At 42.8% G+C, this 21,084-nt stretch overlaps 2 protein-coding genes across 2 annotated transcripts in view; one reads left to right on the top strand and one right to left on the bottom strand.

Annotated features, from left to right (window-relative positions):
• pi4kab (phosphatidylinositol 4-kinase, catalytic, alpha b) overlaps nt 1-21,084 on the bottom strand; it is a 58,559-nt gene that overhangs the window by 27,142 nt on the left and 10,333 nt on the right. Inside the window, exons 13-32 of the mRNA XM_083783888.1 lie at nt 20,505-20,634; nt 19,185-19,314; nt 18,696-18,791; nt 18,379-18,562; nt 18,084-18,187; nt 17,801-17,969; nt 17,477-17,527; nt 11,973-12,081; nt 11,173-11,309; nt 7,808-7,941; nt 7,586-7,668; nt 7,151-7,221; nt 6,913-7,037; nt 6,175-6,256; nt 5,749-5,832; nt 5,318-5,407; nt 4,600-4,719; nt 2,928-3,020; nt 1,773-1,929; nt 19-146 (exon numbers count right to left, since the gene is read on the bottom strand). Coding sequence (XP_083640014.1) covers nt 19-146; nt 1,773-1,929; nt 2,928-3,020; nt 4,600-4,719; nt 5,318-5,407; nt 5,749-5,832; nt 6,175-6,256; nt 6,913-7,037; nt 7,151-7,221; nt 7,586-7,668; nt 7,808-7,941; nt 11,173-11,309; nt 11,973-12,081; nt 17,477-17,527; nt 17,801-17,969; nt 18,084-18,187; nt 18,379-18,562; nt 18,696-18,791; nt 19,185-19,314; nt 20,505-20,634 — 2,277 coding nt within the window. The remainder of the gene's footprint in view (nt 1-18; nt 147-1,772; nt 1,930-2,927; nt 3,021-4,599; nt 4,720-5,317; nt 5,408-5,748; nt 5,833-6,174; nt 6,257-6,912; nt 7,038-7,150; nt 7,222-7,585; nt 7,669-7,807; nt 7,942-11,172; nt 11,310-11,972; nt 12,082-17,476; nt 17,528-17,800; nt 17,970-18,083; nt 18,188-18,378; nt 18,563-18,695; nt 18,792-19,184; nt 19,315-20,504; nt 20,635-21,084) is intronic.
• serpind1 (serpin peptidase inhibitor, clade D (heparin cofactor), member 1) lies at nt 13,368-15,988 on the top strand (the record flags this gene model as incomplete). Its single annotated transcript, XM_083784701.1, has 6 exons — nt 13,368-13,624; nt 13,790-14,433; nt 14,595-14,743; nt 14,876-15,000; nt 15,442-15,586; nt 15,797-15,988. 6 exons carry the CDS (start codon nt 13,368-13,370, stop codon nt 15,986-15,988), a joined length of 1,512 nt encoding a protein of 503 aa, XP_083640827.1.

Here is a 21,084-nt window from a genome sequence, read left to right as displayed (position 1 = left end):
ATTTTACAGTTTACATACGGGGACTTCTACTCCGTTGTGCGCAGCCAGCAGCCATTCCCAGCAGGCGATGGCCGTCTCCATACCATGTTCAGTAAACATCTTCAGAGGAGACCAGCACAGATGATGCAAGAGCTGAGGATCACAGTCTGAAGGACAGAGAGGGGGAGGGGGGAAGAGAAAGATATGTCATAAAAAGAAACAAAAATGCTTTATAATAAAATAATGAATGTTCGTTCATTCATTCATTTATTCATTGTCCGGTCAGAGTCAACAGGGGCTTCATCCAGGCGACATTTCACTTCCGGTTAATTTCCAGCTTTATCTATCTCCCAGCGACCTAGAACCATTCATACGTTAGTGAAGAAAGATATCTATCATAAACCACTGAAAAGACCATAGGACATAGATCAGTGTATTTGACAGTGAAGCGTTGGATTAGATAGGACGTGTTAAGTAGTCACAGAATATTTATCTCCACTACGAACGATCCCCCGACCGTTGATACATTTCTCTGTGCTTTAGGGGTGGGGGAAATTGTCTGTTGAAAATAGCCTGTCTGAAGCGAACGGCAGAGGAAAACTTGCGATCACGTGATCTCCTGGATCTCTGTGTGAAAGAGAGTCAAACGGGTTTGCGAAGAGCGCCATCTAGCTGAAGAACTAAAAACAAACAAAAATCAAAACACGAGTGTCAGTGTAGGCTTTGGAAAAAACACGTCAAAACATGTGATGGCGGCCCAGGCCGTAGCGTAACGGTCTGGGCACCGGACTGGTGATCCAGTCGCGGTGTGCCGCGGGTTCGACTCCCGGACCCGACACGGCCTTTACCGCATGTCATCCCCCCATCTCTCTCCCGTTTCCTGTCAGCCTACTATCTGTCCCTTAAAAAATCAATAAAAGGCGTAAGCCGCAAAAAAAAAATATCTTAAAAAAAAAAAAACATGTGATGGCAGCGAATGAGTTGAGCATCTCGGTGTGATCATCCCCATATTGTAGCTATGAGCTGATCACCCGTATCAACCGCATGGACTGTGGCGTGGAACTGGTCGACATGGAATGAAGCAGGACGAGGGGAGTGTGGAATACATAAGATGGTGCTTACTTCCCAAAACAAACTTGTCAGGCTCCTACTTGGCCTCACCCCCCGAACCCACCTCACCCCTGGCCACTTTGATAGGCTGGAATGGCTTAGGGTCGAAGACAGAGTACAGCATCTTGCAATGGGTCTGGTCCACAAGATTCGATACACCACCAAGATACCCATGTACTTCCTTAATGTTAACGAAGTCCACACCCACAACACCAGAGGGAGTGCAACAAACCATGTGCAACCCAGATTCGGCACAAACAAGGGACTAAATTATTTTCGCTCCTATGCCACCAAAATGTGGAACGCCCTACCAACAGTCATTAAGAAATGTGAATCCCTTGACTTCAAATCCGCTCTCAAAGGGCACCTACGGACGGCTGCAATTCGAAACTGGCCCCGTGAAATCTGAATCGACCCCCCCCCACCAACCCACCCCTTTTCCCCTCACTGTTTATGTTTCTTTTCCCTTTTTACCTCCTTTATGATGAATTCCCGTTCTGTTCTTTGACTATATAGAAGTGTATATTTGTACGTCTCTAAATGTTTCGATGAATTGAACAAGGTGGACCCTCTTGTAAACAAGTGTAATGCTTTAGTGGGTCGTCCACTCACAGTTAAGTCTTTGTATTGAGTTGAGCTTGAATTGTACTGTAATTCTGCAAACTGTTAATAATCAATCAAACCTTTGTTACTGATTAGCAGGGCGGCCATCTTGAACATAGACTGAGTGAAGGATTCTGGGTCTTTCCTTTCCAGAGCGTCAGTCGTCAGATGGACCATCAGCTTGGTCAGGTCTGACTGGTTGTGGGTCGCTTTGGAAAACTGGATCATGCCAGACACCTAAACATCACGCACACACACACATGCACAATAATACTGTGAAATAATTGGAACTAGAATTTCGTACGACTCTGCTGTACTCCGCTGTACTCCACTGTACTGTACTGTACTGTTCGGTACCATAATGTACCGTATTGTAGCATACTGGACCGTACTGTATTATACTGAACTGTGCCATACTGTACTATACGGTATTGTACAATACTGACTGTACAATACTGTACCGTACTGTACTGTTCCATACTGTGCCTTACCATACTGTACTGTACTCTACTGTACTCTACTTAGTGTACTGTAGCATACTGTGCTGTACCGTGCTGCTGTGCGCGCGTGCGTGTGTGTGTGTGTGTGTGCAGTGAAAAGGGGAGGTGCGGAAGGGAATGAGGAAGTTGTGATGTAATTTGCGTCACAGCAAAATGTTGCGCAATAACAGTGTGTCTGACAAAAGTAATATTTGTACAGTGAATATGTCCGTTGTGGGGAAGCGATGTAGTGCATATGGATTCGGGTGGCGTGCAGGATGTTTTGTGCATGGAGAGATGTGTGCTAACGGAGTGGTTTGATAGGAGAAGGAGAACGGATAAACGGCTTGTGTGCTTGTGTAGTGTACCCCCTTTCCATTAGGGTAGAAGGATGTGTACCCCCTTTCTATTAGGGTAGAAGGATGTGTACCCCCTTTCTATTAGGGTAGAAGGATAAATTGGACATAATCTGGGTTATTTGCTCATGCTGTGTTTCCCATGTCATATACAAATTACAAATGTCTTAATTCATCAAATCAAATACATACAATGTGAAATGTGCCATGTGGTGAATTATCAATCTAGCGTGCTAGCTAGTTTTCCAACAATTATAGCAAACAGTGGTTTCTAATTTTTTAACATTTAACTGCCACACTCTCTGAATTAGCGACTCAGTAAGTAAAAATGACCATGTTCAGCGCTTCAGAAAGCTACTCACGTATTACCATCATCATAACGTTCAACAATAGACATCACCTCTCCAGTGTAGCGGTTCCGTAAGTTGAGGGAAGCCATGAAGTTGGAGTAGTCCTTCTTCACGCAGGCTGGTCTCTCAGTCAGCTGGGTGGTCTAGATGAGAACACAGGTTAGAGCCCACTTAGAGCAGAGACACAGATTCACCAGTCAACAGGGTGCACTGTAAAGCCTGATTTATACTTGGTTGTGCAACGTGTCTCGCACCGACAATAGCCGATCTAGAAGCTGACAATACATCACAGCACGACGCAGTGTGGGCTTGCAGACCTTCAAGACACTGGTGCGCAACCAAGTATAAATCAGGTGTAACACTGTTTGTTGTTCTATGTTGAAGGTGTCGTCTCGTTGTGATGGAGTGCTGACCAACCTGAGGAAAAGCAGCCTACACAGTTGGCCCCAAGGGCGGAGGAGGCCACCAGCATAACCAGTTAGCCAAATGGGCAACCAGCCAACCAACCCACCAGTCCATTGCAGGTAAGTAACCAGGTAACCAGCAAATCCGTAAACCAGCCAAGCAACCAGGTAGGCACGTTCGTTGCAGTTTTAATAAAGACAAAATACAACAAATGAAGCAAATGAAAAGGATGTATACAACATAATGCAGGCAAAAAAAAACATATAAAATGCAACAGCAAGCAAAATAATGTCACATATAGACTAGTAGGCTAATGCATGCACATGTGGACAAAGTAGAAACCATGGTGCTACCTAATACAAAATGAAATACTCAAAAACAATGTACTTAAAGGCACATGAAGAACATAAAGAACAGAAGACATTTATGCTTAGTGATATTAAGACTGCGTGGCTTTGACAAAGCAACTAGACGGCACATTAAATGTTAATGTTGAACAACTATCGATGCTGGACAAAGGTTAATAAGCAATACAGCTGGACGCCGACAATGAACTAGTCACGGTAGGACAGGTCAGTTCTTTGTTAAGTTAGAGGACATTGTTTACCCTGTCCTCTGCATTTCACTAATGTGACAAATAGTTTGTTTTAATGTTTTTTTTGTGGCTTTCGCCTTTATTATATTTTTTTTTATGGGGGGACAGACAGTAGGCTGACAGGAAATGGGGAGAGAGATGGGGGGAAGACATGCAGTAAAGGCCGTTGGGATCTGGAGTCGAACCCGTGGCACACTGCCAGACTGGATTACCAGCCAAGGTGCCTGGAACATTGAGCCATGGCCCAGGCCTGACAAATAGTATGAATGGAAACGGAAAGTGTACTGTAACTCAGTGCTCCCAGTGTCTACAAAAAATGTTCATCAATATGTGGCATTGACAAATAGGCTGTTGATGCTTATAATTCTATGAACACTTCCACAAAAATGACAAATGTTTCACGGAAATGACAAATGTTAACTTTGCAACCTAGCATTTAGGCTAGTTGACATCTGAGAAAACACTAATTTGTTTTAGGGTAATGTTTCATCGCTTATCTAAAACTAGCAGCATTAGTCCCAGCTAGTCTGTGCAATCCAACAGCAGTACCATCAAAAACAATGTAAAAGAGAGAAAGAGAGACAGAGAGCGAGTGTGCACACCTACCCTACCTGCATTCATTAATGCGCGCGTGCACGTGCACGTGCGTGTGCGTGTGTGTGTGTGTGTGTGTGTGTGTGTGTGTGTGTGTGTGTGTGTGTGTGAGAGAGAGAGAGACTCACGCCTAGTGTGGTACTCTGTCTGTTGTAGCCAGCGAAGTGCAGAATGCTCTCTGTGGCCATGGCCAGGCCTGTGTGCTGGGACAGACCTGAAACCCAGTTCTGATGCTTGTTCAGGTACTCCTGCACACACACACACACACACACACACACACACACACACACACACACAATAGAACAAAATAATTATATAAAGTTGCTGTTAGGTGTAAACCTTGTTGTATGTCCTAAAACATTAATTTTCGGGAAATGGAAGAAAGAAGCTTCAAACTCTATCCATGCCGCCCTCTAATAGCGTCTATTGGCTATTACTGCCACGCATATCTCCCATAGCGGACCCTATTTGAGGTGACACCACCAGTAAGGGAACAGGAGGGGTTGCTTGATGACGATTGACGGCAGACCCGGTCATTTTATTCAATGTCGATCATGGTGCGGAATTAAAGGGGTCTGTGTGTGTGTTTTCGTCCACAGCCAGCCAAGTTTAACTGTTGTATGCTGTGTTGTGCTTTCATGTGAAATGTACCCATCTTGCAAACTGTTAATAAATACTTCAATCAATCAATAGTATTAACACTCGCCCAACCGAACCAAGGGGGTAAATGCACTAGAGCAGTGGTTCTCAAAGTGAGGTCCACGGATCCCCAGGGTGCCTTGAAGGGGTTCCAAATAGACCCGTCCCATACAGACTCTTAAAACGTTTGAGAACCACAGCACTGACCTGCAGGTGGGACTTGGTGACAGAGGGGGCCCATTTCATCGCCTCTTTTAGGATTTCACCACAGCGAGCAGCAAAGTCCTTCACTATGCTCTGAAAGGAGAGTCAACTGGTGATGACCTACACAGAAAGGACTCGGTGGGATTCAGAAATGTTTAGATGATCATCAAATTTTGCTTAATGACTTTCATTAAATACCTACGGAAGGTGCTTAATTAGGGAATATAGGAAACTATTTAGGGGCAAAAAAAACAAAACATGAAATACTCACTTCTAGGTGGTCATTCATTGACAACATGGAAAAGTTAGACCACATGCAGAATTGCAGATTATACATTACATCAATTAGCATTAAAAGGGAAATGTTCTGAATGTGTAAAACAGTAGGCTGGTGCCCTCTTGTGGTCACGAGTGTAAGTGAAGTCCAAACTCACCTCTCTGAGCTCATATGTATCTGGGACAGTGATCCTGTAGGGGGTGTCTAGGATGTCATAGTAAGGTGGGTCCTTGTGGATGTCCTGAAATATGTTCAGTGCATGCTTATAGTTTAGTTTGACTTGGATACATTTAAAAAGTAAAACAGAAAATACCCAAATATAAGACTATGCAACCCCCCTTTACAATTTAGGCATTTCGCAGAGGCTCTTAATCAGAGCGATTTACAGTAAGCAAGAACAACAATGTCTTTCTAACGAGAAGTTCAATGAGTCTAAATTCTTCCTTTGTTCAAATATTCACTCCTCTACTACTGAGCAGCTCCACAGAGATGGGAAGACTGCATCCGTTCTGGAGATTGTAACCAACATCTCTCGGGTCACAATGCTTCTTTATTTGGTGTTGGTGTCACTTCTCATACTTACAGCACTGAGTGACAGAGAGAGTGTCTGCAGGATGTCCAACATGGTCTTCAACACACGACCACTCCACAGCAGGTGGGGGAATCTAACACATAGATGTAGTTGAACAGTCAAATACCAGGACAAAAACCTCATTTGTAATTGAAGCTAAAGTGGGTTGCTCTAGATGTAAAATGAAAAATAAAAAGTTGGTCACACAAAAAGAGATTTAAAACAACATAAAAGCATTTTGATATTATAAAATGTATTTAAAAAATAAAACGAATCAAACAGCCAGTTATTAACACCCCAATCGTCCAGGACGAAGTTCACCGTCCTTTCTATTAGTAACACCCAGCGCCCAGGACGAAGTTTTATCCAAAACATTGAGGATTGCGCAACAGGTGCTCCCAGGCTGTGGAGCGATGCGATCGGTTTTCCTATTAATAAACTTCGTTTTTTGGATAAAACTTCGTCCTGGGCGCTGGGTGTTACTAATAGAAAGGACGGTGAACTTCGTTCACATATATGTTCGTACTTAGCAGTAAAATAATTAAGTATAACTGGCTTTCTGGTGGGTCACCACCTGCACCCACAGCTGTCGTTGTATAATAAAGGGGGAGGGGTTAGTGCAGGGGATGATTTTGTGATGTCACTAACGTAGTGTATTATGACTGTATTTCGAATAATTGTGATATTGATATGAAGTCCCATCGCCCAGTCCTAAGCTGACAGGTTTTCTGGAGGGTCAGAAATACTTACGTCTCGGCCAAACCAGACAAGTATTTGTCCGCAACTCTACGGATCCTTTTGTGGGTGTGGTTAAAGTTGACCAATAGAAACTGTGCATGCCGTTCCAGTTCCTCCTCGTGCTCCTTGGTTTTGGGCTTAAAGAGGTGAAAAAAGATAGAGATTGGTGAACCCTTATGGGTCCATTTTTACACTTTCAGAGTCAATATTAACCCTCATGAATTAGTAGTGTGCAATGTGTGACTCCTACCTTCTCAGCCATCATTTGCAGGAAGACATCAAACACCTTGTCCCCGACAGAAATAACACACTGCAACATGCCTGGTCATTATGGTCATCATGAGAAAACAAGATGAGAGAGAGAACAGACACAGAGAAGGACACAAGCCTATGCAGTGGTGGAAGGACCTTTTTACTTAAGGTAGCACAATAACACAATGTAGAAATAAAAAAGAATCTTGCATTAATAAAAAAAATAGATGACTGGTTTCTGAACTGTCCATAGCTCTCCTCTGAGACAAAGAGAAATTATGCCATCTTACAATGAGCATTAGTGTGGACCAATTACAATATACAGTATGAAGATAGGTTGAAAATGTGTGAATTGGTCAAGTACAGCACTTTTACTCATGTACTCCACAACTGACAGTATGGTATACTGTATGAAGAGAACACATAACCTTACCAGACTTATCCTTTTGAATGGCTTTGTCTTCAAAGTATCGGAACATGACCTGGAACCGGTCTGGGTCGTTGGAACGGAGCATCCTGAAAGGAGGGAAAGAAATCCTTCGTGTCATTCGAGCGATGCGTTGCGAGCTTGTAGGTGGGCTATTTTCACTGCACTACACTGTCATACAACAAAGTATAAAATAGAGCTGAAGTTGCTAAAAATTGTACATTGTACCTCATGTATTCTAATCTGTAGACTGACAGCAGGTATGTGGACATGGCAAAGTCCAGCTTATTGATGAGCGCAGAGCCTTCAGGGGACGGATCCAGGAGGTTGATGATGGTAGATCGTAGCTCACTCAGCTCCGCCTTGGGGACAGAAACACAAAGCGTTGTCAATATTTCCTCTACAATAGAAAATCCACCAATAGGAGTTGCTGCCTCACCTGAAAATAATTGAGAAAAAACATAAAATAATAAAAGAGTAACTAAAATGAATTGGACAGCCAACTAGTGCTGTATGATTCGTCACAAAATGAGATTGCATAGGTCTGAATCTAGATCTCTTTTGGGGCACCCCAGTCAAAAAAAGACTGGCCACGCTATTGGACGGAAGGAAGGTAATATAAGATCAGGGATTCTGTCAAAATGTTCTCTATACTGTATGTTTTGAGGGACGCTAGCCCTTCCAATCAGTGGTGTGCCGTTAGGGCCAGCAAGACCTTCTCTGCTGGCCCTGCACTTGCCTGATGCAGAATTTTTTATTTTATAATAAATATTTCTTTTTCTAAAATATAATATATTTATTTTGCTGCCATCATTGCCCTGTCTCTCATTCAGACAGGCTGGACGCGCTGCTTCCATTCTGTGCAGGTACAATAGCGCTTGTTTTTTTTTTAACCAATGAGATTATTTCCTTGTGTTGTCTCCGGGTAAAAATCTCCACCGTCAGGCCTTCAGAATCCCCAGTGAATCCCAGGTGAAATTAATGGGAGCGATATAGAGATTGACAGGTTCCTTAGCCAATCAGATTTTGAGGTTGCCCTGCTGGGCGTTTTCTTTCCAGTGCCAGGGTACTCTAGCTGGCCTTTGATGACGTTAGCGTCTTGCCTGTATCCCATCGCTGGGGGAATAAATTGTCCAATTCTCATTGGACAATGAGAACTGGTGTTTAAAGGTTTCTGCGCAAGTTCCCATCTATGGGTTGACCATAGCGGGGGTTGACTGAGATAGCTAAATTAACAGATTTAACTCACAAACAAACGCGGAAAACTGCTGAAGGAGGAGAAGAAACTGATTTTGTGGTGGATTTACAGAGAAGGAAGGACTTTTTAAGAAAAGCTTGCAGGGTCGACCATGGTATGATGCAGGCAGCCATGGTAAGGGTTAGGGTTGTGTGTGTGTGTGTGTGTGTGTGTGTGTGTGTGTGTGTGTGTGTGTGTGTGTGTGTGTGTGTGTGTGTGTGTGTGTGCGCGCGCACACGCGTTGCGTGTGTGTGTGCGTGCGCAGCGTGTGTTTACTATAGTCCCCGCCGGTGTTCCTGTTCTGGTGGAGCTTGGCTGGGATGTGTGACAGAGAGCCTGATATGAGTGTGGTTCAGTTCAATTATTTTTGCGCGCTTTCGTGTTGTATAAGAACATCTGACAGGTTGTTGTTATGTAACGCTGTTACCATTGTGTGTGTGTGTGTGTGTGTGTGTGTGTGTGTGTGTGTGTGTGTGTGTGTGTGTGTAGTCTATGGACTTTAATGTTTGTTTAGGGCACTAAATGGCAACATAAGACGTCATGTGGCCAATATAATCAAATTTTGTAACAAGAAACAAACCAGGGTGGATAAGGGGGGGGGGGGATCAGCCCACAGAAGCAACTTCAGATTTTTCACGTTTGTCTTATTCATGCCACCCAACACATGACGCCCCGGGATGCTTAAAACAAACAAATCTAAGGAGCCCTGTGAAGTACAAAAGTTTTTTTGAGGCACCCCACTTCACACAAGAGTGTGAAGTGGGGCCCCTCCTATGCACAGCTTTGTGTGCATGTCTGTCTGTCTGTGCTCATATGATTGGCTGAGCACGGTATGATGATAAGAGCGCCCCTCACTTCACACAAGTGTGATTTCTCTTTATTAATCTTTATTAATTTTGGATGGTATTGTACATTTGTTGGATGATAGGTCTACTCTACAGAGACAGACATCTGGACAAAAAGAAAAGTGCTGTGGATCCTCACTTTTCGCGTTGAAGACAGAGAAAGACTGGAAAGAGAGGGTGAAGTGATTAAACATATTCTTGATGTCAAACAAGCTTTTAGTTCTGTCATATATTCCTGTCTTCTTCTGCAACTCTTTCCTCTTGTCCGTCTTCATTTTACACTTTCTTCTTGTAACTCTCCAGGTTAGCCAATATCCAGCCAGAGGGAACAAGGATGGTAGCAAACATGACCGTCAACGCAAAGCCCTGTTCCACAGCAGTAAGTTTGTGCTTTGCAGGTTTTTCTGTTAAATTGGCCCTGGGGACCATCTGAGTCCTCACTGCACTCCTCAGCAGCCGAGCAGAAGCAGACAGAGCAGACATACTGGCGGCTCAATGCGGGTATTGACTCCTAAAAGGACTCAGTATGGCAGGGTTCTTGCTGATGATCGCTCGGTATCTGGTAAATAGTAAATGTCGCTCTCCGAGTGTGCTTTTAAGCAGACTTGCTGTAACACATCACTTCTTCTATGTCACTCTTGCCCAAATATGGATTTGTCCAAATATGGAGTACCACTTCAGTCTTGCCCAAACTGGGGGTTCATGACGTCCGACTTTTGACGCCTATTTACATTTTCGTTGCCGATGACGCCGTATCACGCCTTTTTAATATCAATTGATTATGGTGGTCAGCTGCGTCCACTGTTACGTTGAAAAAAACCGTCTCAAACCGGAAATGAAAAATCCGCTGGCTTATGCTTTCTATGAGGACAGGGGGACACAGCAACTTAGAACGTAAATGTCTCAGAATCACTTTTTAGACCAAAAACAAACTTGATTTGCGTCTGATTTGTCTATCTAAACGATAGTATTTTGCTTATAAAAAGTATGTTTTGGGTGGTTTAGATGACAGTCGTGGGAAATAGCAGATTGTACTTCCCGACTCAGTGGTTTCCGGCCAAAAGGGCTTTCAAGTTAAGAGTATCCTCATTCACAATGCATTTGTGGCAGCGAGCGCTCCACCAGATGGCGCTGTGACCCTGGATGAGTTCATTACTATACAGTAAGGACTAGCCCGAAATTGCATAAAATGTTGTATACTGATCTCTCATGATATGATGCTTCCTCAGCCGCCTGTGTGTGTGTGTGTGTGTGTGTGTGTGTGTGTGTGTGTGTGTGGGTGTGGGTGTGTGTGTGGGTGTGTGTGTGTGTGTGTGTGTGTGTGTGTGTGTGGGTGTGGGTGTGTGTGGGTGTGGGTGTGTGTGTGTGTGTGTGTGTGTGTGTGTGCGCGCGCACGACTGTGTGTGTGTGTGACTGTGTGTGTGTGTGTGTGTGTGTGTGTGTGTGTGTGTGTGTGTGTGTGTTTGTGTGTGTGTGTGTGTGTGTGTGTGCACACGTGCGCACGTGCATACCGGTGTGACGGTGTCATTCTTCAGGGCAGAGTTATACTGCAGCTCTGAGCGTAGAGGCTCTCCACTGGGGAAGGTGAGGAGGGGAGACTTGGTAGCAATCTCACAAACTCCCTCATACCACTCCTCTGGCCACAGTCCTGACAGACAGACAGAGAGACACACAAAAACAAACACACGCACAGAGACCGACAAACAGGGAGAACATTCCTTATCATGCAAAGTATGACGCTTAAATCCTAATTTATACCTCATGCTGGTGAAAATAACAGATTTTCTTTTGGGCAAGCAATACGGCCATATGACAATGTATAAATTAGACTTAAGATAAAGCATCAATGTGTACATTAAAGGCGTCACTAACCCACTTTATTTTCGAAATATCGTTGCCGTTGGAAGGAAACTCCATTTTTGATGTTTTTGATTTTTTTTTTACATAAATAAATCAGTGCTACCCTTTACATCTGTGTTGCGTCGAAAATAATGAACCAATGTAAAGTAGTAAAACACGCTTCGGACAAAACCTCTTAACTCCATTGGACTCTTAAACTGTCTGCAAACGCCACTAACTCCACCACCTCTCCCCCTCTCATGCAAGTAATTGACAATAGTCACAACACCAACTGTTGACGAGGCAGTATTGCTTTGTTTTCAAAATATAAGGTTTTCTTATTTCCTGAAAAATGTATATTTTACATTTCTTGAAATTTGGAGTTAGGTGTTTTCTTCCCGACAGCAGAGGAATACAAATTGGTGTGTGGCACTGGATTGTTAAAACTGAGGAATTCAATAAGATGACTGACCACTTCCCTCGACCGCAAAGCCCATCACCACAGAGTACAACCAGAAGTCACGGAACAGCTTCTGGAGGCGGGGCTTGGCCTCTTTGATTGGCGGAAGGCGTCTGGTCAGCTGTGGGTTGAGGAAAAAAGGAGAAGCAGCGAGATGAACAATCAAGCATCTTCAAATCTCCATCTCACACTGCACTATGAGATTCCAAAAGGAGAGTGAAACAACAATCAAGACCATTGTACAAACTCCAATATGTATGTGACAACATACCAAAAAAGATATTGATTAAAAGACTTTTGACAATTAACCAAAACAAATATTCTGGAGGGATGAAGTGATTTGGGAAGAGTTCAAGTTCTCAGTTAGTCACAGCACTTTTTGTCCGATGTTTGATCTGGCCTATTTGTTCAGGAGGAGCTTGCATCAAAGTTCAGTTGCCATGCTCAACTCCTTGCTCATAGATCTGCACACAGAACCAATACAACATTTCCTGCCTACGCACAACAACCACAAGGTAAGCCATTTCACATTCAATACAGTATATACAGTCCCATACAAAAGTATTGGAAAACAAGGTCAATTCTTATTGTAAGCTGAAAGAGACCTGAATTTGAGGTTAAAAGATGTGCATGAAATGACAGATCTGAAATTCAGCTTTTAATTATAGCAATTTTTTGTATCTATATCTATATCAACTTTTCATCCAATCAATTTGTAGGTGAGCAATACTAGAACATGTGACTAACAGGTGTTTCTTGTTGCCCAGATGTGTCCACGTGATTAAACAATAAATAGTTCTTAATGTCTTACTCTTTTGGCCTTGGACTTTGCCCGTTTAGACTGTATTTGTGTTAGAAAACATAAACCAACGTGAAGACTAGGGAGCTGCCTTTAGGAGAAAAATAAGCCACTTTGAAGCTTAGAAAAGAGGGGACATGGATCAGAGCCATTGCACGAGCATTGCGTATAGCTTGTACAACAACTTGGAATGTCCTGAAAAAGAAAGCAACAGCTGATGTACATTGAATAGGTCGACCAAGGACAACAACAGATATTGATCACAGAAACATTGTGAGAGCTGTGAAGAAACTCCCCAAAACATCAGTCAGTGACATCACAGAAAACGGGCTGTAGTAAAAGCCTGGAAAAGTGCCTAAAAAACATTGGTTATATTAATTTGTAGGATATGCTACCAAATACTAAATGTTAGAGTCAGTACTTAATTTATTTCCAGATGCCATTTCTATTTTTAACTTGTCATTCAAATTTCAGTATCATGTTAATCTTACTTTTCCAATTTGGGGTTCAAAGTTTGAGATATATCATCAAGCTAGTCATTGCCATTGAGGGCCAGTTACTCTGTCGTTCTCTGATTCAGCCTCTGTTCTTGCCCATTTCCTTTCAGGATGTGGCTCATCAAAGTCTCCTATATGTTGTGCCTCCTGGCCAGTCCAGCCTTAGCTGGGATAAAAGACCTGGCCACTCACTTTACTGAGCCTGACCCGGACCCCAGAAGCCAGGCAGGGGTGACGGACATGGAGGCCATCCCCTTGGATTTCCATAAAGAGAACACTGTGACCAACGACCTTCCTTTTGACGGCTTTGAGGATGAAGACTATCTTGATTTTGATATGCTTTTGGCTGAGGACACCGATGAGGATAAGTAAGTGACATGTTAAAATACACATCTAAGGTAATATCCAATATACTGCTATTGGATCATTTATGCACTACTAAAATGCAGCATCTTAAAACATTATTTTAAAACGTAATACTGTTTTAAATGTAACATACAAGTGGATGATACAATCATGCAACTGTTTTTCAGAGAAGGTGACACAATAGATGAGATTGCCACCCCGGCTCCGGAAATCGACATATTTGCTGAGCCCTCAGACCCCAAGATCCGCCGTGCCAGACTCCTACGGCTGTTCCACAGCCGCTCGCGGCTCCAGCGAATAAACATCATCAATGCCCGCTTTGGTTTTAGCCTGTACCGGAGCCTCCGTAACCACGTTAACCAGACCGACAACATCCTGCTGGCCCCGGCGGGCATCTCTATTGCTATGGCGATGATGTCGCTGGGAGCGGGGCCCAGAACCCATGACCAGCTCTACAAATCTATGGGATTTGCCGATTTTGTCAACGCCAGCCGTCACTATGACAACATGACTGTGCACAAACTTTTCAGGAAGCTGACACACCGTCTATTCCGGAGGAACTTTGGTTACACACTGCGCTCGGTGAACGACCTCTACGTGAAGAAAGAGGTCGCACTGAAAGATTCTTTCCGTGCGGACACAAAGGCTTATTACTTTGCCGAGCCACAGTCAGTGGACTTCGGAGACCCAGCCTTTCTGAACAAGGCCAACCGTCGTATCCTAAGGCTGACCAAAGGACTGATCAAAGAGCCACTTAAGAGTGTGGACCCAAACATGGTGCTGATGCTGCTCAACTATCTGTACTTCAAAGGTAAGCAGTAAGCACAAGTTGGAAATTGGACCAGTATTGAGTTTTGTTGTTGTTTCATTGTAGTTGCAAACTATTCAAAACAGGAAACAGTCGGTCATCAGTAGACCAGTTTTGTTTGGTTACTCACAGAACATCAAATGTCCCTTACTTTCATGAAACAGGTACATGGGAGCAAAAGTTCCCCAAAGAAATGACTTACTACCGCAACTTCCGTGTGAACGAGAGGACAAACGTACGTGTGCCAATGATGACCAACAAGGGGAACTACATGGCTGCGGCCGACCACGAACTAGAGTGTGACATCCTGCAGGTGGGTGGTCTCAAACTGATGGTAGACCATTGTATGGGTATATTGCATCTTTCTGATGAAGTCTCTCTCCAAGTTCATTATAGCCAACAGAAATGATCAGTGTACAGTAAAAATAAACTGTCTTGATCTCAGCTCCCGTACGCAGGAAACATCAGCATGCTCATCGCCCTGCCCAGGAAAATCTCCGACATGAGGAAATTGGAGCAGGAGATCTCCCCCACTGTGGTCAACAAGTGGCTAAACAACATGACAAACAGGTCAGCAGGACACTCTGTACTGAACTATTATATGACCACATACATACAATTTTGAGAGAAGGGTCCATGGTGAGGCAAATCACTCCATGAAGATGGTATGGTATAACTGAGATCCTGAGTCCTTGGCATTAACAGATCGAAAATAGACATATATTCTGACTTAAGGCTGGGCGATATATCATTATTATATCAATATTGTGATGAGACTAGATATCATCTGGGATTTTGAATATGGTAATATTGTGATATCAAGCATAAGTTATAACTTAGTTATATGTAAACGTAGGTATTACTGCTGATCACATTGTGTAAATATTTTGTGAAAGCAATAGTCATCTCCACAATATCGCTATGAAGCAAGGTATTTGGTATTACATTATCAAAAATATCATAATATTAGATTTTGTCCAATTCTGTCTATTCTGTCTCTTCCTCTGTTAGGACTCGTGAAGTGGTGTTCCCCAGATTTAAATTGGAGCAGAATTATAACCTCATTGACAATCTGAAGGAGATGGGTCTGACAGACCTGTTTGAGCAGAATGGAGACTTTACTGGGATATCCACGGAAAAGATCGGCATTAATTTGGTAGGTATAGTTAACTCTAAATCAACCATTCTCTCAATAAACCATAACCAAATCAAATGTGAAGAGAACTGTTAAAAACAGAAAGACAGTGGATCATTCACAAGTTGTCCATCGATGGTTGTGAATCACAGCCATGGATGGACACCTTGTCCATTTCTTCATGTGAACTTCAATCCATCAAACACGTCTCCCCATTGTGTGCCCATCCAGCTGAAACACCAGGGGACCATCACGGTGAACGAGGAGGGGACAGAGGCCGCGGCTCTGACCCAGGTGGGTTTCATGCCGCTCTCCTCTCAGATCCGCTTCGTGGTGGACAGGCCCTTCCTCTTCCTCATCTACGAGCACCGCACAGAGTGCCTTGTTTTCATGGGCCGGGTGGCCGACCCCTCGCAAAACTAAAAACGTCTGTCACGATTAGGACATTTTACATGACGATTAATTGTGTCACACAAATAATTGAGATTAATGATTGAATTGTGTTTCTGTCGTTGAAACACTGGAACATATGAATACAAAATACATTTCCGTTTGGCATTTAGGCTTTGAAGTTTGACAAATAACCTAAATATACCATCAATATCGTCTAAAGAAAAACATTAATGGTGGGAATTGCTAATCTGCAAGCTCACAACACATCACAGATCTATTTCCACTATTTTTGAAAATGTGCGAAATAATTGCGATTATCTCAAATAATTACGATTAGGCGATTATTATGTAATAATTGTGACAGTCCTACCCAGGAGTCCAGCTAATACACCCCTAATAGTTCCCGCAAATTCTATGATTCATGCAATGTATTCAGCCTTGGTTCTAAAGAGCCACGGTACAATCGTTTTACATGACACTCAACTCAACAGGTGCAGTTTGGAAATGTATCATCATCACATGCACTTTTATGTCTAAAGACTTTTCATAAATACTTTTCCTCTTTTACATAGAAATGGTCTCTGTAAATATTTGGCTGAGTGAGCCCGAAAATGCTTCTTATTTGCTATCTGTTAATGTTCCTCTCTAGCTATGAGGCCAGTATACTAAAATCCTGATCTTTTATGTCTGCAAGAGCACTTATGTTGCAATGTGATTCTGTAATCAATGTAATATATTAGGGGTGTAATGATACATTTTAACCGCGATACGATACGTATCACGATAAATGGACGATATTGGTTCCTTATGGCGATACGATGATTTGAAATCAATACACTAACTATTTAGCAAATATATTAAATATGTGTGAAACTTGTAGATAGTGCAGGTTTTATTTATTTACATAGCAAAACGATTCGATACCGATTATCACCATTTTAAACGATATTTGACATTTACATTTCGATATACTTTTTTTAATTAAAATATCGATAGTTACTATATCGTTACACCCCTATAATATATGTAATATAAACAATGAGAGTAAAGAAAGAGGTTAAGATCCACTAGAAAAAACATTTGTTTTGTTACAGATATTATGAAAGAACAATTTGTGTACTTGGCCTTTTGATGGAAATACTATTTTCATCATTCAACTGATTTAACTCAGCAATGAACACTCTTCTGTACACATTATGCACAGAACTAATGTTAACTTACTATAGAAATGTGTTGTCACTTGTCATACAATGTATCTAATAAAAACTTTACAAAAAAGGGAGAAAAGAATCACCAACCCTATGACACCGATGCTGTGTACACCAGCGGGGAGGGTAAATATTTGACCATGGAGTTAAATAATAACTAAGAGCCCAGATTCACCATTAACCACTCAGATTCTCCTGTAGATTTTCTAACAGTGTTGTATTTCAACACCAAGCACACAAAAATAACATTTTAGGGGGCGAGGGGTGGTTACCTACACTCCTACAGTAAACATATACAATTCCTACTTACCACAGCAATGACTGGGATGAGGACACCAAGGTTTCCAGCACTACTTGATGCCTGAGAGATTACATAAAGACAGACGAGGAATCAGAAATGACATTCAGTAGTACATGCATGCATGCATGTAATGCTACAGTGTTGTTTTTTTTGTTTTTTTCAAAGACCCCCAGTTACAAATGGAACCAAGTTCATTTGTAAATTTTGTACACTGTATCACTCTCTGAGTTACAGACCTAAAAGGGCCCATTTGTTTTTCTAACTATCAATTATTAACTAGGGACCCCTGGAAACCAGGGGTGTTGAGAACTAGCGTACTACGCTACAGTATACCTTAAGGGCTGGCCCTTTGTCTGAGGCCCTCTCACTGGCCCTCTTTCCTTCCAGGCCCAGCTGGACAAACAATTCCAGCAGGTTCACCATCAGCTCGTCCACCAGTGGCTCCACCTGCAGGTTGGCTGCGATATTGGCCAGGGCATTTATCACAGCCAGGGAGCAGTGCCTTAGAGGGAAAGAGACACACACACACCGTTTAGCACATAACAGTACATCATGATGTTAGTTAGTTAGTATCAACAGTATTTCTGCTCATACTAATGCTATATCATATCCTGACCTGTAGCCATGGTCTCTGTAGTCTTTAGTGGCCGAATAAACCACCGAGCTGGCCTTCACACTGATCTGCTGGAAAAGATTCCACACCTCCTGGTAGATGTATTGCTGAAGGGAAGCAAAAGGGAAGTGGTAAGACTGTGTGTGTGTGTGTGTGTGTGTGTGTGTGTGTGTGTGTGTGTGTGTGTGTGTGTGTGTGTGTGTGTGTGTGTGTGTGTGTGTGTGTGTGTGTGTGTGTGTGTGTGTGTGTGTGTGTGTGTGTGTGTGCGCGCGAGTGCGCACGCCCCCACAAAACTCACGTTTCCGGTGATAACCATGCAACCCAGCTGGTCTATGATGAGCACGTCCAGCGGCGAGGTTGGCTGGCAGAACTTCTGCTGGAGGATCTGCAAGATGGGTTCCATGACCTTGGGCGTGTCCCTCAGAGCCACAGCGATGTGACCCAGCCCTCTGATGGTGTGGTCGGGAATCAGATGGGCCTCCCTGTGGCAGGAAAAAGGGACTTTTGTAGAGTGACTCCCAATCAATGTCAAATGTGGACATTGATTAGAATTCCGAGGGTGACTGACTATACAGGTTTATTTTGGTCTAAAAGAGAGAAAGAGATGTCACTCACTTGTCATTCTCCTGTGAGATGTAGAGACGATTGGACAAACTGGCCAGAAAGGCCTCCACTATCACAGGATCCATGGTCAGACCGGCCTTGAGACATCTGAGAGAGGTGGAGATTGAGATCAGCTAATACTTGATTTGAAAATAATCAATTAAAAACAGTTGCTAATGTTAGTAAAGGCCGTCGGGATCGGGAGTCGAACCCGCGGCACACTGGCAGACTGGATTACCAGCCAAGGTGCCTGGACCACTGAGCCATGGCCCAGGAATTTATTGACCAAACATCAATACTGTTGCAATACAACTCTCATCTGATCTGCCATATTACACAATTAGTTTAATGCAAACAACTTACAGACCAAAAAGATACCAACAATCTGATGGAGATGGGGAGATGACTCTGGGGAATCTGGGGCCGTCAAAAAACAATTTGTTGATGCTAAACGTGTCATTTTGTTTCCGACAGACAGAATATTTTTAATTTGCGTCCAACCTGCAGATGTTGTCGATGGAGATGTCTCTGAGTTGCTCATACATGGAAGGCTGATCCTTCCTGTTGGTGAGGATGTTGAAGGTTGGCTGGCAGTGCTCGTTGGTTACGTTGATCCTGATTTCTCCGGTACCTTTATAACAAAAAGCACAGCATGTGAAGGACAGAAACACATTACAGTTCAAAATGAGAGACAGGCATGTTTTATAGAAGCATCACTTTATGAATCTACGAAGCATCTCATGTTTAACTACACTTTTCGGGCATGTCATTATACAACATTTCAATTATTCCATTTCTTTATTAAATTTCCCCTCATTGCAACAAGCTTGTAGATCAGCTATTTCTGTTTTCCTCCTTTTTAACTATTAAGTGTTGCCGGGATCTCCGCTTTTTTCTACAGCTATTTCTGTCATATGTCATTTGTCATATGAAGGAGTATAACCCATTTAGACCTGAGGCCAATTCTAAAAACACCTTCTAAAACATAACCTAAACTAGGTTTTTCTGAAAACCTTCACATTTTTATTTCTATATGAGACACAGAGGCAGCTCCCGGCATGAAAGGTATAACAATGTATAGGTTACACCAGGTCTAAATGGGTTGTTAAATATATCAAAGTGTTGCATTCTGCGAGGCACTGCAGTGCAATCAATAATGTGAATTGCATTTCGATTTGTCCCTGTGTCTGCCACCGTTCGGTCAATGAATGCCATGTTCTGAACAATAGAATTGGGCCACAGATGTGACGCGGACACACTGTCATGGATGGTGATTCGACTGTACATCCGACCAGCCACGAGAGAAATGTTCTGGGCTATTTCTGTCAGATATGGGATCTGGTCAATTGCACTGTTACAGTATGGAATCGTCTAGATAAAAAAATGTCAAATGTTAAACGCATGCATCCACTCACATCTTATGCATTAAAATAATTAGATAAATTATTGTAGGGCTACAATTGTACAATGGTTGATTTTGTAGTTTAGGTAATTCATTCACATCATGAGTCCGACTGACTCAAATTTGTGGACAGTCCCACAATTATGAGCAATTGTTCAGTACTGTTCCGTTGGTCCCAAAAACCCTAGTTTGGAATTAGTCCTAATAAAGTTTGCAGCCTACAGTAGCCTCCCAATGGGACCAAATAGACGACTCCATTTGGTTGCATTTAGACTGGTTAAATTTACACCAGGCTACGGGTCAATTTATTTCCATTTAGACTACTTTAACACTAGTCTACAGGTCAATTTAGTTTTATTTAAATGAACTCTATTTTAATGTGACAGATGCACACCAATGTGGGGCGTGGGGGTGGTTACCTGTGCTGTATTGGCTGTGGTATTTGTAGAGCTTTATCAGAACAGGGGAGGGGACCACCAGGAAATCTCTGAGAGAGGTACTGGCAGAGTGGGCCACGACTGGAAACCTTTCACACAGACGCCCAAGTCCCTGAGAAATGAAACACGTAATGAAAACTGTTCAAATAGATATGGAAAAACAATACAATCAGCTTTATCAGGTTGTTTATCAGGTTGCTCAGGAGTGTGAGCGTGTGTGCGTGTGTGCGTGTGTATAGAATGTGTAAAACCACATGCAGAATTATCAAAGATGTCTAGATTATACTAGTTACTACATTTGAGTAGACTTCATGAGTCATGATACCACTAACCAAGGTCAGGGTTCATGATTGCATTTGCATTGATTAAGTGAGTTATTTTAATTTTTTATCTTTAAATACTTGAAGTTGTCCAGAACTGCCACAAAAGGCCTCTGCCCGGGCTCTGAGCAGGGCCCCTGGCCAGGCTCCATATATGGAGCTGGCCTGTTTTGACATGACAACACTCCATATGTGACAAGTACGGAAATCTCCATATATGGGCATAAAAGGGACACAGGAGA

This window comes from Protomyctophum parallelum (assembly GCF_964188405.1).
Source record: "Protomyctophum parallelum genome assembly, chromosome: 15".
NCBI lineage: Eukaryota > Metazoa > Chordata > Actinopteri > Myctophiformes > Myctophidae > Protomyctophum > Protomyctophum parallelum.
This window is presented reverse-complemented; position numbering and strand designations above follow the sequence as displayed.